A 23,462-nucleotide genomic window follows, 5' to 3' on the forward strand; every position below is an offset into this window, starting at 1 on the left:
TGATTGCTTGTCACAGACCGTGCGAAGTCTGACAGGGTGACACTCGGACATCTCCTATAGGGAGGCGTTAAGGTCGGACCGAAGCAGCTGTGATTATACATATACTCACTCTGGTACGGTGCCGTTGTCTGGGAGGATGAAGTCGTACGTCGTGGGTTCGTTGTAAGTTGTCGGATCCACGATGCTCCGGACGAGCACAATGAGAAGGCAGAAAATGACTGGAATGAGAATCTCCAGCACTGTTTGGAGTGGATGCCTGATCTGGAGAACCCAGTTCTTCCACAGAAGCAGCTGGAACTTGGTCCACGTTCTCGCCATGTCTCCTGCAAAAGTAGAGAGAAGCACACTGTTGACACAGTGATGTACGCAGGTGCAGCGCGTTTCAGAGAACTAGCCGGGCCACACCTCGACACCTCCCAGTCGCCCGTCTGACGCCTCTTACTGGGCGCTGTGGCCGCGCGACACGCAAGCGTACAGGCCCACAGTACAGCCGCGCTGTCGCCATCCGACCCTCTGGTCTTACATTTCAGTCCCATTATTCTGTTCGTTTTAATGGTACAAAACCGTATGTCTCATTTTTACTGCCATCAAGCTGAAGGGCATCAGTTTAGATACTGGCGCCCGCACCCGCTACCCAGAATGCGGAGGGCATTTTTGACGTCTGTCGTTCAAGATACCCGAATCCACCCTATTCGGCGACCCGACATCCTCGGACAAGTCTGTCTGATCGCCTGCTCCGTATTGCAGCCAAACACCGGCCACTGCCGGCCAACGTACTCCCGCCCTCATCCGTGCACAACGTTATCAATCCTGCTGCGCTCCTCACTAGGGATGAGCGATGTTGGCAAACCGTCAGTGCTGACTTAGACTCCATTATCGGTTTGCAAAGATCGATGGCTCATAATAATCGAGCTCAAAACGTCAATGTTAAACGATCAGTTTACAGAATCGCGGAAAAAGCAACAAAAAATATATTTAATAATCAAGAAATGCAGCAATAATTAACAGTACATATTCTACAACTTTTTCTCCACAGACTGTCAAAGTAACACTTCTTCTGAGAACAGTCTATCAGAAAATGACCGTGTCGCAGAACAGCTCAAATATTGAGGGTGTCGCACTAGTGATGGGCAGTATTCAGGGATATGGTAGGAAGAAGTCTAGTAAACGTGGCACCGAAACGCATTCTTTAAGAGGTATGAGCACTTGTTCATCTTAGATACTTTGAAACAAACCTCCATTAGTGAAAGTTCTTTGCTTTCCATATTTTGAGAGGAGGTAGGACGGACCGAGACGAGACAAAAACTGTCCACTAGACACGGGCTCTAAAGTGCCTATCTTGAGAGGTATGTTGTTGTTGTTGTTGTTGTGGTCTTCAGTCCTGAGACTGGTTTGATGCAGCTCTCCATGCTACTCTATCCTGTGCAAGCTTCTTCATCTCCCAGTACCTACTGCAACCTACATCCTTCTGAATCTGCTTAGTGTATTGATCTCTTGGTCTCCCTCTACGATTTTTACCCTCCACGCTGCCCTCCAATGCTAAATTTGTGATCCCTTGATGCCTCAAAACATGACCTACCAACCGATCCCTTCTTCTAGTCAAGTTGTGCCACAAAATTCTCTTCTCCCCAATCCTATTCAATACCTCCTCATTAGTTACGTGATCTACCCACCTTATCTTCAGCATTCTTCTGTAGCACCACATTTCGAGAGATTCTATTCTCTTCTTGTCCAAACTGGTTATCGTCCATGTTTCACTTCCATAGATGGCTACACTCCATACAAATACTTTCAGAAACGACTTCCTGACACTTAAATCTATACTCGATGTTAACAAATTTCTCTTCTTCAGAAACGATTTCCTTTCCATTGCCAGTCTACATTTTATATCCTCTCTACTTCGACCATCATCAGTTATTTTACTCCCTAAATAGCAAAACTCCTTTACTACTTTAAGTGTCTCATTTCCTAATCTAATCCCCTCAGCATCACCCGATTTAATTTGACTACATTCCATTATCCTCGTTTTGCTTTTGTTGATGTTCATCTTATATCCTCCTTTCAAGACACTGTCCATTCCGTTCAACTGCTCTTCCAAGTCCTTTGCTGTCTCTGACAGAATTACAATCTCATCGGCGAACCTCAAAGTTTTTACTTCTTCTCCATGAATTTTAATACCTACTCCGAATTTTCTTTTGTTTCCTTTACTGCTTGCTCAATATACAGATTGAATAACATTGGGGAGAGGCTACAACCCTGTCTCACTCCTTTCCCAACCACTGCTTCCCTTTCATGCCCCTCGACTCTTATAACTGCCATCTGGTTTCTGTACAAATTGTAAATAGCCTTTCGCTCCCTGTATTTTACCCCTGCCACCTTTAGAATTTGAAAGAGAGTATTCCAGTTAACGTTGTCAAAAGCTTTCTCTAAGTCTACAAATGCTAGAAACGTAGGTTTGCCTTTTCTTAATCTTTCTTCTAAGATAAGTCGTAAGGTTAGTATTGCCTCACGTGTTCCAACATTTCTACGGAATCCAAACTGATCTTCCCCGAGGTCTGCTTCTACCAGTTTTTCCATTCGTCTGTAAAGAATTCGCGTTAGTATTTTGCAGCTGTGACTTATTAAACTGATAGTTCGGTAATTTTCACATCTGTCAACACCTGCTTTCTTTGGTATTGGAATTATTATATTCTTCTTGAAGTCTGTGGGTATTTCCCCTGTCTCATACATCTTGCTCACCAGATGGTAGAGTTTTGTCATGACTGGCTCTCCCAAGGCCATCAGTAGTTCTAATGGAATGTTGTCTACTCCCGGGGCCTTGTTTCGACTCAGGTCTTTCAGTGCTCTGTCAAACTCTTCACGCAGTATCGTATCTCCCATTTCATCTTCATCTACATCGTCTTCCATTTCCATAATACTGTCCTCAAGTACATCGCCCTTGTATAAACCCTCTATATACTCCTTCCACCTTTCTGCTTTCCCTTCTTTGCTTAGAACTGGGTTGCCATCTGAGCTCTTGATATTCATACAAGTGGTTCTCTTCTCTCCAAAGGTCTCTTTAATTTTCCTGTAGGCAGTATCTATCCTACCCCTAGTGAGACAAGCCTCTACATCCTTACATTTGTCCTCTAGCCATCCCTGCTTAGCCATTTTGCACTTTCTGTCGATCTCATTTTTGAGACGTTTGTATTCCCTTTTGCCTGCTTCATTTACTGCATTTTTATATTTTCTCCTTTCATCAATTAAATTCAATATTTCTTCTGTTACCCAAGGATTTCTATTAGCCCTCATCTTTTTACCTACTTGATCCTCTGCTGCTTTCACTACTTCATCCCTCTTCTTCTACTGTATTTCTTTCCCCCATTTCTGTCAATTGTTCCCTTATGCTCTCCCTGAAACTCTCTACAACCTCTGGTTCTTTCAGTTTATCCAGGTCCCATCTCCTTAAATTCCCACCTTTTTGCAGTTTCCTCAGTTTCAATCTGCAGTTCATAACCAATAGATTGTGGTCAGAATCCACATCTGCCCCTGGAAATGTCTTACAATTTAAAACCTGGTTCCTAAATCTCTGTCTTACCATTATATAATCTGTCTGATACCTATTAGTATCTCCAGGATTCTTCCAGGTATACAACCTTCTTTTATGATTCTTGAACCAAGTGTTAGCTATGATGCTCTGATGCTCTGTGCAAAATTCTACCAGGCGGCTTCCTCTTTCATTTCTTCCCCCCAATCCATATTCACCTACTATGTTTCCTTCTCTCCCTTTTCCTACTGACGAATTCCAGTCACTCATGACTATTAAATTTTCGTCTCCCTTCACTACCTGAATAATTTCTTTTATCTCGTCATACATTTCAGCAATTTCTTCATCATCTGCAGAGCTAGTTGGCATATAAACTTGTACTACTGTAGTAGGCATGGGCTTTGTGTCTATCTTGGCCACAATAATGCGTTCACTATGCTGTTTGTAGTAGCTAACCCGCACTCCTATTTTTTTATTCATTATTAAACCTACTCCTGCATTACCCCTATTTGATTTTGTATTTATAACCCTGTAATCACCTGACCAAATGTCTTGTTCCTCCTGCCACCGAACTTCACTAATTCCCACTATATCTAACTTTAACCTATCCATTTCCCTTTTTAAATTTTGTAACCTACCTGCCGGATTAAGGGATCTGACATTCCACGCTCCGATCCGTAGAATGCCAGTTTTCTTTCTCCTGATAACGACGTCCTCTTGAGTAGTCCCCGCTCGGAGATCCGAATGGGGGACTATTTTACCTCCGGAATATTTTACCCAGGAGGACGCCATCATCATTTAATCATACAGTAAAGCTGCATGTCCTCGGGAAAAATTACAGCTGTAGTTTCCCCTTGCTTTCAGCCGTTCGCAGTACCAGCACAGCAAGGCCGTTTTGGTTAATGTTACAGGGCTAGATCAGTCAATCATCCAGACTGTTGCCCCTACAACTACTGAAAAGGCTGCTGCCCCTCTTCAGGAACCACATGTTTGTCTGGCCTCTCAACAGATACCCCTCCGTTGTGGTTGCACCTACGGTACGGCCATCTGTATCGCTGAGGCACGCAAGCATCCCCACCAACCGCAAGGTCCATGGTTCATGGGGGAAGGAGAGGTATGGGCTCTTGTTAATCTAGTCCATGTTTACGGGGCATTTTTTTTTTTTTGTTCTGGTCCGTACTACCTTCTCTCAAAGTATGGAAAGCAAAGAGCTTGCAGTAGAAGAGTATTGTTTCACAGTATCAACGATGAGGTAGTGCTGATAATTCTTCACGTGTGCATTTTAGAGTCCACGTTTGCCGGACCTTCCTGTAATGTCCACGAATGGCTACCATTCCTCCTGGGACACCCTATGTAAATGAAGTTTTTGTAGCTTTGGGTAGGTACTACTGACGACGTGACCGCATACTTCCCATAGATCTTGCTGAAGACCTAGAAGGTGATCTTCCAGATACTAACTCAACTATAATGCTAGATATTCTTGTTCCTATTTTCAAATTATACTCTTCTGTGCTGTTCACTCCGGAAATAAAATTTATTTTCTCTGTTTTCCTGTAACGTGTTGGCCATCCTCACTGACAGTGTTTCCAACAGCTGCAAACAAATCCTCGAAGCTTTCGAATATGCTAAAGCATATGTTCTCGAATCTAGGACCGAGCAACGTTGACACGACTAATACGTTAACGTGTTCAGCTGGTATGAATCACATTTTGATTTCTATTGTGATTTTAGTCTTCAGATTCTTTCCAATAGTCTGTACTGGTTACATGAAAGATATTCTGATATTGAAGCCAGTAGTTACCGAGATTACTTTACTGCTTACAACGTACTTTGTGTGAACATTTGACGAGGAAGAGCCACGTATCCACAGGTCAGATCTACGATACCTGTGGCCGTTAGCGTAGGCAGTGCACTGGCACGGTAGATAACGATGTTAATGGTCACTGGACGCAGCTGCAAAATATGTTACAGTCTTATAAAACGTTGAATTCCTTTTAGTGGAAATTTCTTGAATTATTTTGAGTCCTAATTGTTTTCTTAACTAATCACTTGCTACTACAGTTTCAACTACATTATAATTCTTGTCACAGCAGATGTCAACTCAGGCAGTCTTTTCCTACTCGTTTGCTACCGAGCAGGTGAGCTAATATTTAACTTCTCCATCCAAATGATATTTCTGCTTCTTTAACTACTTGTTCAGAAAAATATCCGCACAAATGGCAAGAAACGTACTGACAGTCGTAAAAAGTAGCCCGGTGTTTTCGCTGGCTTCGATGGCCGATGTTTTGCCCTTAACAACGATGTTTACACTCCCAGCACGGCTATTTTGTAAATATTAGTTATCGCACATCTCTCCTCAATACTCACTACGGATACGATCAGAACCAGAACGTATTCCCCCTGTCCGAGCCTTCAGATTGGAACCTGACATATTGTATTCTCCAGCCTCACTTTTTTCGTTTTCCTGCTACTGGTCTCACGACCCATTACGTCCGGCTGGTCGTCAGACCTCCAGACATCGTTTTCCATCCGGCCTGCAGAACCACCACGACCTCCGACCACAACTCTAACGTTCGCTGTGCGGAACTATCATCGTCAAATCAACATTGTCTCTTTTATTAATATCCTCAATTTTTTTCACGGCTCAATGTGTAGGCCCTACGTTTTGACTACACCGAAATTCAAAAAGAAACTGCGCGGCTGAAGGATTTTTGAAAACAATGTTTCACTCAAAAGCAGTCACATCCTAATGCCCGAAGCACAATACGGCAAAGAAAAATATTCACTTTCTATGGTGAGCTTTGAAACGGCTCTAACCACAATCTAGTAAGCGGTCAGAAATGAGACCTGTGAACGTGACAAATCAGCCTTCAGTGGGGAGATAGACATTACACGCATGATTTAGTGCAGGTCCGGGGCGACACAAGCCGCTGCTTGGGGTGCCGAGGCGCCACGACTGCGACGTTTCAGTACGGGACGTGACGTGACGTGACATGTCAGGAGGGGGGGGGCGCCAAATGATGAGACGCTTATGTTTGTTGCGAGCTGTGGACACAATTCAGAGACGGTTCTAAGCATACACCGACTTCAACCTTTCTTACCGTCAAGACAAAAAATACAGTTCCACTTAGCCTTGGTTTCATTACATTAATTTCCTAAAATAGATGCTATTCGTAGGAGCCATGCACAGTTTCTTGAAAGTGGAGATAGGTCGATCTAAAGCGTGTAATTATTTACACCTTATGGTACTACACTTTCCCGCAACTACAGAACCACATTAGTCAAACTTAGATATGGAAACATCTGTAAATGTAATTATATTTTTTAGCACCTGTCTTTCTTCATCTCCAACTAGGAAAGAATTAAGTACATTGTTGCAAGCTTTTATTACAGTCCATCCACAGCAAAGTGTCGTCTTAGGTTTATTTATACTTCTAATTGCAAAAGCAAAATGCACATTCTACTAATTGTAAGATGTGGAGAACAAATTATTGTTTCCTTTTATAATATAAATTGTGGCGTATGGAAAAATCGTAACAGACGATTGTCGGGCATAACCGGTCGTCGCTAACGTAAAAAAATCGGCCCGGAGTACAGGGTGAACACGAACTGTTGCAAGCCACGAGCTGGTACAACAACAGATAAACATGTACTAAGTAGATAATAAATAAATAGTAAGAATACAGAACGTAGTCGCAAGAGCTTCGAAATAGTAGAGGACACGACTGTCGGGCGTAAATGAGCAGCTAGTCTGGTAGCAGGGGTCGGTGTTCCGCGTGCCACGTTGTATTTGGATTTTTCCAGGTGTGGACCGACACTAGAACTGACTGATCGCCAGTAATTCGTTTTTTACATCTTGTAGTGTTTGATACTTGCCTTAAACTAAGCTAATTCCGCGTCAGCTCCGTAGGTTTGCAATTGCGTCGTTGGCGCCATTCAATAACGAGCATTCAGTTGTGGACGGATACAGATGCCAGTGTCAATACCATTTCAACAAGTTTTTTGTGCTTTTAGTTATATTTCACTTGTAACAGTGTGTGGTCTAGAACGTATCTGATACTAAGCTACCTGCTATCAAACTTTTCCCCCAACAAGATCTGTAAATCAAATACACATCGTGGACGAATAGCGCCATTTCACAACGACTGTTACGAATTATGAAAAGGCACACACACTACCGTGTGTACAAAAACTAGACTTATTAACCGCGTACTTGTTCAAAATCGGTTGAGGAACTTTACGGAACTAAAAAATCACGCGAAACGAAAAGTAGGATTTTTCTTCTTTCACAGAAATTGAAGTTTTTAAGGAAAAACTAAGTTCATTAAACGCCGTGGTGCGGCGACAGTTTTTACAACCTGTATGTCGGAGAAGTGGATTTTCCGGCAGCGAGAATGCAGCGTAAATCCAACAGCAGCAGCGAGAGTGCAGCCGGAGAGCGCAGAGGTGCGGCGTGCGGTGCGCGGGTCCCCACGTACCCCGCGTGACTCAGCCTCGGCGGTTCCGCGGCCGAACAGTACCTCGCAGTGTGGGTGGAAGGTGTTGATAACGTGTTTGTCCCGCAGGCGAAGCACACTATCTGCGGATGCGACGTCAGTTATTGATTTCTGGAAGGCCGTTATAAGATAAGGTATCGATCGCAGAGACAGAGGCCACCCTGTGAGCCGGTGAGCGGGCCGTGTCACAGGACGGAGGGCACGCCGAGCAACGTGGCCGGCGGCCGGCAACGTGTGCAGTCGGCAGGGCACGCGTGGGCAGCGGGCTGCGCCACGAGCTCAATACGAGCGGTGGAACGGAAGTGCTGTTCTAAATTGAAGCCTACACTCACTTTCTGTTTTGTTGTTGTAAATACTACGTAGGACCCCTCCACACCCACACTTGCATGGAGACCATCAGAAAAGATGCACTGTCACCTCTGATTTGGTTAGTACTAAAGAAAATTGCTGAAAATGCCTGACTTGTTAACCATTCTTAACTTCCAAAGAAGCGTCGCGAGTGTGATTAAAAACTACATATTGCTCTTGTTGTCATGTTAAAGTTTGCTTCGTTTTTTCAAACCACAGCAGAGTTTACACAGTATCGCTTCACTAACATATTGCGCAGGCGCAACCGCGAGAGAATTCTGAGACAGTGGTTTATTAAGATTATTAAATGAGGAACTAAGAACAAGTGAAATCAACAGCTTACGAAAAACTGCATTCTCACTACAAATGTAAACGAGTTATGTCTTCACTTTTCTTGTTCCAAAACCCACATTATTTCTCATTTCACGAGCTATCTACGGACCTTAAAAATTACGTTCTTTCATCGAAAAAGTCCATAATTACTGGAATAACACGATAAATAATGAATATAACCGTAATGAAATTCTTAACAGTATAGCAAAATGGCCTCCTCTTTGTGTGCTATCATTTGCCAAAATCTCGTTTCGGCATCTCAAACCGTATACGAAATATGAGGCTTGTTATGGATATTTCATTCCAGGTTTATCGCAGGCCCACGTGATCACAAACGAGTGTGCCACATCGGACCAATTATCTCGAGACTCGTGACAGATATCTCCGAACCTAAAGAAAAATTCAATATGTATGTAGTATGCACCAAACCCAAAATTATAGCGGTCCCTATTTTTGTCCGTGTCTTACGTAAAAAGGAAGGAAGATTGAGTTTAACGTCCCGTCGACATCGAGGTCGTTAGGGACGGAGCACAAGTTCGGATTGTGTCAAGGATGGGGAAGGAAATCGGGCGTGCCCTTTCAAAAGAACCGTCCTGGCTTTTGCCTCGAGCGGTTTAGGGAAATCACAGTAAATCTAAATCTCGATGGCCACAGGCGGGTTTGAACTGTCCTCCCAAATGCGAGTCCAGTGCACTTACCATTGCGCCACCTCACTCGGTGTGTCTTACGAAATCGTGACTATTAAGGAAATGATGTGCGTGTCATTGTGAAGGTGACATATGAAACTATAACTAACGAAAAAATGAAATTTCTTTACTGAATAGCTCCTATAGAATCATTTGAGAAATAGTGCAGGTCGTGCGTCTCGATTGTGCCACCGCAGTGTGCCGCCAACCGGCTGAGAGCTGACGAACAGCGCCGGCCGCCCCTTCTGGGCAAACGGAACTCGGCCGGCGCTTCGGACGAACGTTCGCCACTGCGCATCCTGTGCGGAATCTACTCCCGGAATGGCGGCCACACACAGCGGCGTCAACAAATAAACGAGGTGATGTAGCTACGGCAGGATACTCACAACGTATCCGGAGCGACTAAACGCGACAGAGTGCGGACTTCCGTAAGTTATGGTGGGCAGTGTGGTGAATTTTCCAACCGACGCAAGTAATTTTTAACGTTTACAGATGTGAAAATATCAATATGGCTTTCTTTTTTTTAAGAAATTGAACGATAAAACTTTTTTTCTTCAGACAGAGACTTCGAAAGTTTCACGAAGGTAATGTGTGTGGAGCTACAAAACATTACGATCACCTGCTTAATAGCTTGTTTGTCCGTGTTTGCAACGAAATACATCACTGTTCTGTCTATTAAGGATAACGATATGTGGCATTAAATGTCTACGCACGGGGCAAGTAATTTGCCTAAAAAAACGAGCTGCTGTTTTGCGAACGCTATGGTGGCATTCGACACCGACCCAGATGGCTTCCATAGGATTTACATCGGGCGAATTTGGTCGCCGAGACATGAACGTGAGTTCACAGTAACGCTCCTGAAACCACTGTTGCACGGTTCTTGCTCCGAGTCACGGGCATTTATACTGCTGAGAGGTGACATCGCCGTCGGGAAAGACAACCAGGAGGAAGAGATGCGGCTGGTTCGCAGCTGTCAGCGTGTCTTCGATTACTAGCACAGGTTACACGTAAGGCGCAGGAGAATGTCTCCCAAAGGATAGTACAGCTCTCACGAGCCTGCGTCCGGGGCGCGCTGCACGTTTCGAGCCGCTGTTCACCTCTATGACGGCGTCTGTGGAGACGGCCATCGACCTAGTGCAGCGAAAGTGTGATTCACCCGAATAGCTGCGAAGCTCCATATTCCACAATGTACGATTAATGGTATGCTCCGAAACACTTGTGAGTGCACCACCAATGTGCTCTTTTGGCAGACACGCCACAGATCACCATCTGTCCTACTTTACAGAGCAAACAAGCCTCCAAACCCCACGTTCTGTGAAGAGTCGTGAACGTTCAATCATTTAGCCCCTAGTGGTAGGTTCACTGTTCTTCTACCTCATTCTGTAGATGCTCACGATGGTACCACGTGAACATTCGACCAATTTCTCCGTTTTCGAGATGCCCGTTCAAAGGCTCTGCGTAATAACACTCTGCTCTGTGTCAAAGTCACTTATCTCAATGGATTTCCCCTTTGCAGGAAATATCTTCGCTAGAGTGATCCCCCATCCTTTTTTAAAAAATTGTTATTTTATACGTTTACAAAAGGTAGGCCGGCAGTGGCCTATCCACGCCGGTCTTCGGCCACAGAAAAAAACACACGAGAAACATCAAGACATAAAAACAGGTGTACAAGTAGGATAAAAACAGGAGACAGACAAATGAAAAAAGAAAGGAAATCGTTCACAGAAGGCATTGGTCGCACAGGGAAGTTCAGCTCAGTGCACAAACGTAGACAGACGGTTGAACACGTGAATGTAGGAGCACTGACGAAGAAACACCGTTGCATTAAGACGAAGAGAAACACTAACACAATGATGTCGATGTTCGGCGCACTATACACAAACTGATGCACGAAAAAAAGGGGGCAGATCCTGCCACAGGGAAATATGGGAGGGTAGGGAGGGGGCAGGGGAAGGATGGCAGGTGGAGAGAAGGTGGGAGGGAGAGAGGAGAGGGTATGGGGGTGTGGAAGCCCGGGGAGGGGGAAGGAGAGAGAGGCGAGGGAGGAAGTGAGAAGGGAGAGAAGGGGAAGAGGGTGGCCTGGAGGAAAAACACAGGAGGAGCAAGGGGAGGATTAAATCTGGTAGGAGGGGTAGATGGAGGGGACAAGGGCATCATCTGGGAAGGGAAGTTGGCGGAAGCCACCTTGGACAAGGGTATGGAGTGTGGTAAGATGGAGAGTGGGTGGGATGAAGGTGTACAGGCGGAGCAGTGGACAGGGGTTCGAAAGTGTGGGAGGGACAAGAAGGTGAGTGAGATCAAGTTTATGGGAGGTGTTAAGGATCCGTATACATTCAAGGAAGAGGAGGAGGTGTGGGAAAGGAATTAAGTCGTAGAGGATCCACGTGTGGGATGGGAGGCGGATGCAATAAGCGAGGTGGAGCACATGGCATTCCAGGATTTGAAGGGACTTGTAGAAGGTAGGAGGGGTGGAGATCCAGGCGGGATGGGCGTAACAGAGGATGGGGTGGATGAGGGATTTATAGGTGTGGAGGATTGTGGAGGGGTCCCGATCCCACGTGCAGCCAGAAAGGAGCTCGAGGAGCAGAGTCGGGAGCACGCCTCGATTCGGATCGTCCAGAGATGGGGGGTCCAGGAGAGGCGACGGTCGAGGGTGACGCCAAGGTACTTGAGGGTGGGGGTGAGGTTGATAGGACGGCTGTAGACAGATAAAAATCTAGGAGGCGGAAGGAAGGGGTGATTTTGCCTACAATGATTGCCTCGGTTTTGGAAGGATTGACCTCAAGCAGCCACTGGTTACACCAAGTGGTGAACTGGTCGAGATGGGATTGGAGAAGGTGCTGGGAGCGTTGCAGAGTGGGGGCGAGGGCAAGGAAGGCGGTGTCATTGGAGAAGGTGTAAGGGGGCTGAAGGTGGAGGTATGTCCGCCGTGTAAAGAAGGTAGAGAAGAGGGGAGAAGACGGAATGTTGGGGCACACTGGCGAAGGGGTGGAAGGTGTAGGAATCCGTGTTGCGGATGGTGACATAGGAAAGACCGCGAGAAACGAAGGAGGCCATCAGACGGACTTAGTTAATAGGAAGGGCGAAGGTTTGGAGCTCGAAGAGGAGACCGGAATGCCGTACACGGTCGTAGGCACGCTCGAGGTCGAGAGAGAGGAAGGTGGCGGAGCGACGGGAATTTAGGTGAGTGAGGTGAAGGAGAAGGTCATAGGTAGAGAAGGACGGCGGAAAGCCATGTCGGGTAGAGGGAAGGAGACGGTGCCGGTGGAAGTGCCGGTGGATGCTTCGGGTGAGGATGTATTCTGGGACCTCGCTGAAGACAGAGGTAAGGCTGACGGGACGGTAGGAGGACACAGTGGATGCCGGTGTGTCAGGTTTGAGGAACGTCAGGATATGGGAGGTTTGCCACAGGTCGAGAAAGAAGCCGGTGGACAAGACCACATTATATAGCCTGGCCAGGTTGGAGAGGAAGGAGGCGGGAACTTCACGGAGGTGACGGTAGGTAACACGGTCGTGAACGGGAGTGGTGTTGCGTTTAGTGTGTAGTGTAGCTATGATATCTCGAGTGGTGATTCGGGTGTTGAGTTCAGTGTGTGTAATGCTGTCCAAGTACTGGAAGCCAGGAGCGAGGGGAGGGGAAGAGGTGTCAATTCGATGACGGACATCAGGGAAGAGGGAGTAATCGAACTGGGGATCGTCAGGGATGGTAAAGATATAGGAAAGGTAGGAAGGAATGGTTGGCCTTACTAAGTTTAGCAGGAAAGGGGTGGTCATCATGGAGGAGAGGGTAGTAGGGGGGGAGGGGGGGGGTTTAGACCCGGTAAGGCGGCGGGAGGCTGACCAGTACCTAGAGTCTAGACGGATCCCCCGTGCGTCTCTGCTCCGCTCACACACTTCTGCTGCCACGTCGCGTGCCGCTACGCCACCGGGCGGCATCCGACGCCGCAGTGGGCAGCTCTCAGAATGTTTTGGGTTGTCAGTGCAGGGTACCAGCGCCACCAACCGTGGTCCTTCCGCTAGGACGAGAGGTTTAACAAGTTGGTGCCACATTGCACCAAATTTAAGCAAACACGTTGAATTACACGTTATTATTATGAGTATCAAATGTAGTGAGGGTGAAAATAAATTTTTGTTTCTCGAACGACGGCTGGATCGATGTCCAAACAGTTTGTAAACGACGCTTCGTCCGTATCTTGCTGCATGACTTTGTAACTGTCGTAGACATCTTTCGAAGAACTGTAACCGATTTTGAAAGTGATTCTCATGAAGCTGGCGAAATGTCGTGAGGACGAAATGCGTTAAATGTATTGTACGCAACAATGTCCGGCTCGCATATCCGAGCTGACCCGTACTGACTTGTGGACTGTGCGTGCCGCTGCTAAAAGGGTAGTTGCATTATTCTCAGTAATTTTTCTGTTTCTTCTTCATTGACGTATTCTTCACCATTGCACTTTCTTGAAATTTCTATATCAAAGACAGATGGTGAGGACCTGTCAAGAGCACAACACGTTTCAGTATACTGCTGCAGGATTAGTCAGTACCGAAAACGCATCCATTTTCTTGACTCTCGTATAGACTGTGAAAGTCTGAGTGGAACCGTGAATAATTTGTCTGGTAGGAGACCGCAAAGAGATGCGTTTGAAACGTGCAGGTAACCACAACAGCACGCACCGTGCTTCAGCACTCGGGAGGCCTTTGTCAGGATCTCCGCCTCCCCCCTCCCCCTCTCAAACTGCTCTGCGGCGCTCTTATCTTGCCACTGTTCCATCAAGTTTCACACTCGTAACGTTCGTGAACTCCTTCTCGAAAGAAAAAAAAAAGGGTGAAGTCTGCCGCGTACGTCGGCAGCTGTAAACATTTACAATCACTTACATATGTCAGAAAATTTGACTCATTGCTGGTTACAATTTACCGAGAAACGTAGCTCGGTATATTCACCCCTTCTGGATGTATTTGCGGTGGGCCTCCTTAGATACCTTACCTGTATGAAGGCGAGGAAACGAACTACGGGAAGGAAAGAGTTTTTTCCGTGACACGCCTTACTCGTCTGAGGTAACAGGGGGACGCATTGGCGATATGTGCGAAAGTGGTAAGCAGATCGCGCGTGTTGCACTGGCAAGTGACGTCTCAAGTCTAACTTGGGTGGTATCAGGAGGCGACCGAAGAAGATGTTTGTAGTCGCCGAGCAGCGTGAAGTAGCTACCGAAATAATGGCTGGAGACCCCAGCTACTGGAGTGGGCGGAAACCTCGATCTGCTCCACGGTTAAAAGGTGTAGTACCTAGTGACTGGACATCCTGTTACCTTAGTACCTCTGATGCCGGATGTCAGCTCGCTGCGCATCCTGTTGTAAGTGGACACTCGGTTTGCTGGTAGAAGCAGCCAGCAGAGGTCCGGGCCCTGGGCTCTTGTCGTCTGCCAGACGCCCCGAGTGCTCATCACCTTGTGACGCTGTGGTAGGTGGAGGAACGCTGCTTTTCCTTCTGTCCTGGAGTAAAATCACACGAATCCATCATGCGGGGACGATTTCGTTACAGCTCCATATCTGACGCGATAGTGGAACAAATGAAGGTTTGGCGGCCCACGAGCTACAGCTTAGGCAGCTGCCGGCGACTCCCTGCAGCGGCAGCGTGCTGCGCTGGACAGTCCAGCCAAACCTCACCCCACCCCCCCTCACCCTCCCACCCCCACCCACTTCCGTACCGTGAACAGTTTTCGAACTGACGAAACTCGAGTGCGCGCTGCACCAATGATCCACGGTGTACTGCAGACAGGCACCTGTTAGCGCGAAGCACTCCTTGGAATAGCAACATAATTATTCTTAGGAAATGTGTATGTACGAAAAAGGAATGTCTGTAATTACTCGTAACTACCTCTCGAAGACGGAGGTCTATCGATTACGGTGATTGGCTGTTGTAGAAGCGCCATATTGTAAAGTGCATAACATTATATGAAAACATCCACATGTGGACAGAGAATCAAGAAACTAACGAAAGCAACGTCAGGGTTTACGTTTAAGATCGCAAGGTTCACGAGCCAGTGGACGATAGGTGGAATCTGCAGCCTTTTATTAATTTCGTATGGGAAAACAATTCTTTCGGCAAGATTCTTCTTTTCAATACATCGAAGACCGACGGCTATTGTCCACGCTCCGTTGGATACTGTACACGCACCTTACGCATTCCTCGGTGCCATAAGGGTAAGAAAACTGCTTTTCGTCACTCCTCTGTCGCACAAGGTTGATTTTGGGAAAGTGCATTTTTCAGCTACCAAGTAGATGGAACTCAATGAATCAAATAAGAACTGAACGCACTCAGGATAAAGACTGCTCACTGAACACAAGCGATCTGTTGTGAAGTGCGTTAGCCTCTCTTAGAGACATAAATACAATTAGTTCTAAATTAACTTTATACCTACTTAGTGTAGAACGGAAGGTCGCAAACACGCTGAGCTCTTACTTCTTGTGCATAAATACAATAAGGTATTTGGTTATAATGTACAAACTGTATAAATGGCAAACAAAAACTTGGAATAATCTTATTTACACTCAGCGCCTCGGTTACGATTAGCGAAAGTTTTTCCCGGTAAGCTCAGTCATGGCGCAATGTTTTATGTTGAAATTGACACCCCTCACCACTCCCTAAAACACAAATGTGGTCCTGTGTTAAATAGTCTAATCGGTGTACGTCTACCTCTCGTTATTCTTAATTTATTCATTTATTATAACGTTTAATAGCAATTTATGCTTATACCACTATGTAATTTCCCCAGATTGACGGATGATGCTTAGAACAGGCGAAGCGCATCACTTGTGAAGATAAATATACCTATCTCGTGCAACCAGGACTGTTTTTTTCTGTTCTAAAAATGTTGTTTTTATGCAAAAAGAGGAACATGAGATCGATGGGCCCAGGTGTATTGGTGTCTCACAGGGAACACCTTCAGTACGAGGTCGCAAGTTCAGTCTTTAGTAAGGCTCATTTGAAAGTGTTCTGTTAACAATTTTGACAGGAAAAAAATAAGCTGCTAATGACTCACTAAATGCATCAGTAAGGCGACAGAAAATGAGTGTCCTGGAGGTGCAGACATCAACCTTCTATGGGATGTATGTATTACACTTCACAAAATGGACATCGTCGACATTCAAGAAATTTTCAAAACAGATCATTAACTACCAGTGCGAACACCAAATGAAAAGTGGCGCACAACACTCATCAGAAAGGTTCGCACTATCAAAGTCGAAGGCGACCTCCTTGGGGCTCACAAACCGTTCAGCCAGGCATCCACTCATAAAGGATGCTGAAATATACGGGGTGTCTCCGCAGAGCCGTATGATTGTTAGACGCGGGGGCAGTATGATTGTTCGCCTGCCTGGGTTACTTCCCTTCAAGTGGACTCTCCCAACATTCCACTGTTTCGTTTATCTCAGCCAGCGTCAGGAGTATCGTTGGTGGGTGTCGTCACGTGTTGACGTCAACGTTTAAGTTTAGTTCCTTTGTTCGTTTGTTTTGTTTTTGTCAATGTTAAAATGCTAACCATTGAAGAACGTGTATTTTTAGTCGAACAAGTGTTCAAAGCTGGAGGTAAATACACGGTTTCAGTTCGTCAAACATTTAATTCAGTTTTCCCTGAGACAATACTCCCACATCGCGATACTGTGCGAGATTTGACTAACAAATTTCCAAGTACGGGTTCAGTGACAGATGCATCGAGAAGTGGTCGTCCTAGCGTTTTGTCTGAGGACAAACTACTCGATATTTCCGATAAAATGTCCATGAGTCCGAACAAGTCAGTGAGAAAACTCGCCCAGGAAATCTATGTTAGTGTCGGAACGGCCCACACAGCTCAGGAAAAGATTTGAACTTTTCCTATACAAAGTACAGTCGAGCAAGAACTGAAAAATACTGGTCATGGCAACAGACTGGTTCAAAAATTTCGTTTCACAAAATGGAATCTTAATGGAACATTTTTCACTGATGAGGCGTGGTTTCACTTATCCGGGTAACGAACTCGCAAAATTCTCGTATGTGGAGTACTGCAAATCCATTGTGTATTCGACAAACCACTTCATTCTGTGAAAATAGAACTTTGGATTGCAATTTCTAGACGTCGGATTGTGGGTCCCATATTTTTCAACGAAACAATAAAAGCACAACTATAATGCAGTGATATTCTGTAGCCATTTACAGGAGAACTTGTGTTAAGTGAAATACTGAACGGTTATTTTCAACAAGATGGTGCAACCGCGTATACAGCTCACGCTTCTATGTCACTGCTTGCTGATGTTTTTGGTGACCGCGTAATTTCACAGGGACTTCGGCCTCCACGATCGCCTGACCTAACACCACCTGACTTTTTCTTCTAGCAGCGAAAGCTACTGTCTATAAAACCGTCTAAAATGCATCGATGAATTGGAAACTGCCATATTCACTTTCACTGCTTGTGTTTGGAAACATGATTAGACGAATTGACTTGTGTATTCAACAACTGGGGGGGGGGGGGGGGGACACTTTCAACATTTAATGTGAAAATTTGTAAAAATGAATATTCAATAAATTAATAACGTGTATTTCACTGAGTTTCATTCCGGTATATTCACTGCGGCATACGGCAAGCGTGGCTAACAATCGTACGGCACTGTGGAGAGACTCACCCCGTGTCATACTGGTGTAAAGGTGTGACGAGAACAGACGGGATGTGATGGCGTGCAACTGAATGCGTCGGGCTCATCGTGATACTGGCCATCCTCTGACGCAGATAGTGCGGTAATATGTCTTACAGGCACGGGAAAAACAGACATTCAGAGGCTGAATTTGTCCAGTGGTTCCAGGTGGCACGAACTGCGGTGTCACACACTTTCTGTAGGGATAGTCTGCTGTAAATGAGTACGATTTTCATACGCAGACGAAGAATCAAGCAAAACCAAGTTAATTTGCTCAGCTACTGGCCAAAAGCAGTACTCATACCATAGTTGAATTTCTCTTATGCAAATTCCCCTACTCTTGCTTGCTAAGACGTGAAGATTCGCTACTGCCGTTCGAAGATCACGCACACGAGAAAGAATCAAAGGGGCAGAGAACGATTGTCCTTTACTTCGTTTTGCTGGAGACGGGATTTGTGGTTTCCTGTCCGACATGAATAGTGAACAAGCTGCTTCAATATCACTTTCACTTGTTAAGCAGTTATTGTCATCATTGTACTCCTCATGTCTGCACAGTCGAGCGTATATCAAATCACACATTCCACTGACTCATCTTGCAGAAACGCTAATATTTCATCTACCACTTCTTTCTCACCTTGCGAAATTCCTCGGGTTCCTTTTTGGTGCAATATCAACATCGGCAACAGTTGTTGCAGCTATACTGCAATTCTCGCTTTATTCATCGTTGCCATTGCTGTGCTCTGCATCGCCACCAGTAGCTTGTAGCACTGTTGTGAATTATTCGTCGACTACGCTCCATAGCCTCGTGCTGCGCTCACTATTGGCTGCCTCCAGCCCCGCCCCCTGCTGCCATTAGCAGCCGATATTGTGGTTACATGGTGGACAGTATATGGGGCGTCGATTACATCTTTCGAGACTGTTTCCCCAAGCACTAGACATGCACCTCTTCAGCTCAGGCTGCTGGTTTTATTCCGCCACTCCCAAGCCGTCAGGCAAGCCCAGCATCAGAATGATGACGTGGGTAATGATTAAAACTACGTTTGATGTAATTGTAAGCAATACTTATGTCCAATTTTGCAGATAGTTCAGTGCATCCAAATGACATTGGAAATCTGTCACAGATTACCAGTTCTGATGACATGCAAATCGTATTTATATTATAGTGATGGAACTGGATTGGACTGGTTAGGGAGGACTAAAAACATATAAAATAAAAAATCACTAGAAAAATACCAAAAGAAAATCAAACAATGTAATTGTAATGTGTATCAAATGAATCGTTTGGTCAAAGGATTCCGAAAGCGATATATGATTTTGTCTTGCCAACATATTACAAAATTTACTGATACATCTGTATCGATGTTTCAATCGATCTTTTAAGTGAAAGTAGTTCTGCGAATCAAGGTGTTTTGGCCTTCTGCTGTAATTCAAAAAAGTTTTCTAAATAAGTGTCAAAATTAAGATGACCGTGTTCTCGTATCCGCCCCTGCGGGATGAAATGACGAAAGCAACACTTCGCAAAAACCCATTAAGTCACTGCTCTGCCTTTCCACAAATGTTGGTATATTTGGGGATCGTTTCTAAAAGAGAAATAAAATATAAAATGCGAAACTTTGAGCCACACGAAGAAAGCTGATAAACCACAAATAAATCAATAGGTCGATGTGACAAGGGAAGGATAATTTCAAGCAGTGTAGTGTAGCGGCTGACAGTGGCACATTAGAAGAAACTTTCATTATGTAGAAATAACATTACGACAAACAAAGCAGCTCTAATCTGATGCTATCGACTTGTAATAGATCGCTCAATTGCAATCGATCTCAGGTTTGTGTGAGCGCAGCGAGATGAATAGAATTATACCACACACTGTGGTGGAGTTTTTGTACCTGAAGATGATCTACCGGCCGGTGTGGCCGAGCGGTTCTAGGCGCTTGAATCTGGAACCGCGCGACCGCTACAGTCGCAGATTCGAACCCTGCCTCGGGCGTGGATGTATGTGATGTTAGTTAGGTTTAAGTAGTTCTAAGTTCTAGGAGACTGATGACCTCAGATGTTAAGTCCCATAGTGATCAGAGCCAATTGAGCCATTTGAAGATGGTCTGTGAAATAAAAACAACTCTCCTAACGGATGTCTACACATACAGTGCTTACCAGCTGCGGACCACCGTCAGTTACAAACACTGCCCTACAGAGCAGAGCTTCCCCTGACACTGCGACTTATCGCTAGTTGTGCTAAACATCAGTTAATTTGATTTCTTAAAATGAGTGAATATTATACTATGGTAAAACAAAGATCGTGATGAATGGGACACCGAGGGAAATGCATTTGTTGGAAGTACGCACTTCCAAAGGGTTATATAACCGTGCGTCAATTAGGAAATATGTAAAGGAGACATAAAATCAGAAGTATTTCGACATATTAAATCGATCTGGTAAGATTATAGAGGATACTCTTCAGTTTTGAATTCTAAGGCGTCGACTGAACTGAAGAAAACAGTTTTTAATCACTGTATATGGAAATGGAAGAGGATGTAGATGAAGATGAAATCGGAAATATGATACTGCGTGAAAAGTTTGACAGAGCACTGAAAGACCTGAGTCGAAATAAGGCCCCGGCAGTAGACAACATTCCATTAGAACTACTGACAGCCTTGGGAGAGCCAGTCCTGACAAAACTCTACCATCTGGTGAGCAAAATGTATGAGTTAGGCGAAATACCCTCAGACTTCATGAAGAATATAATAATTCCAATACCAAAGAAAGCAGGTGTTGAGGATGTGAAAATTACCGAACTATCAGATTAATATGTCACAGCTGCAAAATACTAACGCGAATTCTTTACAGACGAATTGAAAAACTGGTAGAAGCCGACCTCTTCGAAGATCAGTTTGGATTCCGTAGAAATATTGGTATAGGTGAGTCAATACTGACCCTACGGCTTATCTTAGAAGAAAGATTAAGGAAAGTCAAACCTACGTTTCTAGCATTTGTAGACTTAGAGAAAGCTTTTGACAATGTTGACTGGAATACTCTCTTTCAAATTCTGAAAGTGACGGGGGTAAAATACAGGGAGCGAAAGGCTATTTACAATTTGTACAGAAACCAGATGGCAGTTATAAGAGACGAGGGACATGAAAGGGAAGCAGTGGTTGGGAAGGGACTGAGACAGGGTTGTAACCTCTCCCCGATGTTATTCAATCTGTATATTGAGCAAGCAGTAAAGGAAACAAATAAAAATTCGGAGTAGGTACTAAAATCCACGGAGAAGAAATAAAAACTGTAAGATTCGCCGATGACATTGTAATTCTGTCAGAGACAGCAAAGGACTTGGAAGGAGCAATTGAACGGTTTGGACAGTGTCTTGAAAGGAGGATATAAGATGAACATCAACAAAAAAAATCGTTCAAATGGCTCTGAGCACTATGCGACTTAACTTCTGAGGTCATCAGTCGCCTAGAACCTAGAACTAATTAAACATAACTAACCTAAGGACATCACACACATCCATGCCCGAGGCAGGATTCCAAACTGCGACCGTAGCGGTCGCTCGGTTCCAGACTGTAGCGCCTAGAACCGCACGGCCACTCCGGCCGGCCGAACATCGACAAAAGCAAAACGAGGATAATGGAATGTAGTCGAGTTAACTCGGGTGATGCTGAAGGAATTAGATTAGGAAATGAGACACTTAATGTAGTAAAGGAGTTTTGCTATTTGGGAAGCAAAATAACTGATGATGGTCGAAGTAGAGAGGATATAAAATGTGGCCTGCAATGGCAGAGAAAGCGTTTCTGAAGAAGAGAAATTTGTTAACATCGAGTATAGATTTAAGTGTCACGAAGTCGTTTCTGAAAGTATTTGTATGGAGTGTAGCCATGTATGGAAGTGAAACATGGACGATAAGTAGTTTGGACGAGAAGAGAATAGAAGCTTTCGAATAGAAGCTACAGAAGAATGCTGAAGATTAGATGGGTAGATCACATAACTAATGCGGAGGTATTGAATAGAATTGGGGAGAAGAGGAGTTTGTGGCATAACTTAACTAGAAGAAGGGATCGGTTGGTAGGACATGTTCTGAGGCATCAAGGCATCACCAATTTAGTATTGGAGGGCAGCGTGAGGGTAAAAATTGTAGAGGGAGACCAAAATATGAATACACTAAGCAGATTCAGAAGGATGTAGGCTGCAGTACGTACTGAGATGAAGCAGCTTGCACAGGATAGAGTAGCATGGAGAGCTGCATCAAACCAGTGTCTGGACTGAAGACCACAACAACAACAATACTGGCAGCAATGACTTATGGCGGTGAGACATGGACATTAAATGAGTTCATTGTTAGAAAACTAATGGCAACCCAAAAAGGATTGGAAAGATCGAAGTTGGGCTTCACAAAGAAAGCAGTTAACATCAGGCATGCAACAAGGGTCAGTGACGTAATGGAAAAGTTAATATCTTGAAATGTCGCGGGGCTAGTCATGTCGCTCGAAGAAAAGAAGTACTAGAGTGGAGCCCAACTTACCAAAATCTGCAGAAATGGAAGAACTTTCTGGAATCTTTGTTGCACTCTGAATCAAAGAGGTCACTCCACCAAGTAATCGAATTGGCTCATGATGATGATGATGATGAAGAGGCATGTGATATTTTCCCTAGGTCACCAATTCGTGTCTGATGCTGCCTTGATACCTGCCTTTGTGGGCGTTGTGATTCCACAGCAGTATCTTTGCACTCAGATAAGATAACAGCGCGTGTACGCTAAAGCACTGTGGAATATCTTCAGCGTTAAGACGGGACATCAGTCGTGCGAGATAAACATTTGACGCATGAGTTTCCTTATGTGACACGCAATCGTTCTCGCCCACGGATCATGCATGTTAGTCGCCACCGCTAGATATACGCTTTGACTGGCAAAAAGCTGAAGCATATATAAGGCATGGCCGGGTGTCAATGTAACTTAGTACACGTGCATGCCAATAATTAGAGCTGCAGTTAAAGAAGGAAATTTTCGCTCTAAGGCGGAATGTACGCTGATATGAAATTTCCTGGCAGATTAAAAGTATTTGCCACACCGAGGCTCGAACTCGGGACCTTTGCCTTTAGCGGGCAATTTCTCTACCAACTGAGCGACCCCAGCACGACTGACGACTCGCTCTATATGCTTTACTTCCGCCAGAACCTCACGTTCTACCTTCCCAGTTTCCAGCGAAACTTGCAAGACTAGCATTCGGAAACAAAGAATGTTGCAGAGACACGGCCTAGCCACAGCCTGGTTGAGCTTGCAGAATGAAATATTCAATCTGCAGCGGGGTGTGCGCAGATATGAAACTTTCTGGCAGATGAAACTCGTGACCTTTGCCTTTCACGGGCAAGTACTGTGAGGACGGGTCGTGAGTCATGCTCGTGTGGCTCAGTAGATAG

The 23,462-nt window shown here is 45.0% G+C and overlaps 1 protein-coding gene across 2 annotated transcripts in view; it reads right to left on the reverse strand.

Moving 5' to 3' along the window:
• The window catches only part of LOC126237527 (phospholipid-transporting ATPase ABCA3), a 707,258-nt gene extending 684,566 nt beyond the window's left edge, over nt 1-22,692 (reverse strand). The window contains exons 1-2 of one of the 2 annotated variants that reach the window (XM_049947708.1): nt 22,567-22,692; nt 110-323 (exon numbers count right to left, since the gene is read on the reverse strand). In XM_049947708.1, the coding sequence (XP_049803665.1) occupies nt 110-323; nt 22,567-22,681 (329 nt within the window). In that variant the 5' untranslated portion in view covers nt 22,682-22,692. Of the gene's footprint in view, nt 1-109; nt 324-8,004; nt 8,066-22,566 lie in introns of those variants that run through there. The other variant, XM_049947709.1, reaches the window with a different exon arrangement.
• Between the last annotated feature and the right edge of the window lie 770 nt (nt 22,693-23,462).

Source organism: Schistocerca nitens, chromosome 2, assembly GCF_023898315.1.
Source record: "Schistocerca nitens isolate TAMUIC-IGC-003100 chromosome 2, iqSchNite1.1, whole genome shotgun sequence".
Classification (NCBI taxonomy): domain Eukaryota; kingdom Metazoa; phylum Arthropoda; class Insecta; order Orthoptera; family Acrididae; genus Schistocerca; species Schistocerca nitens.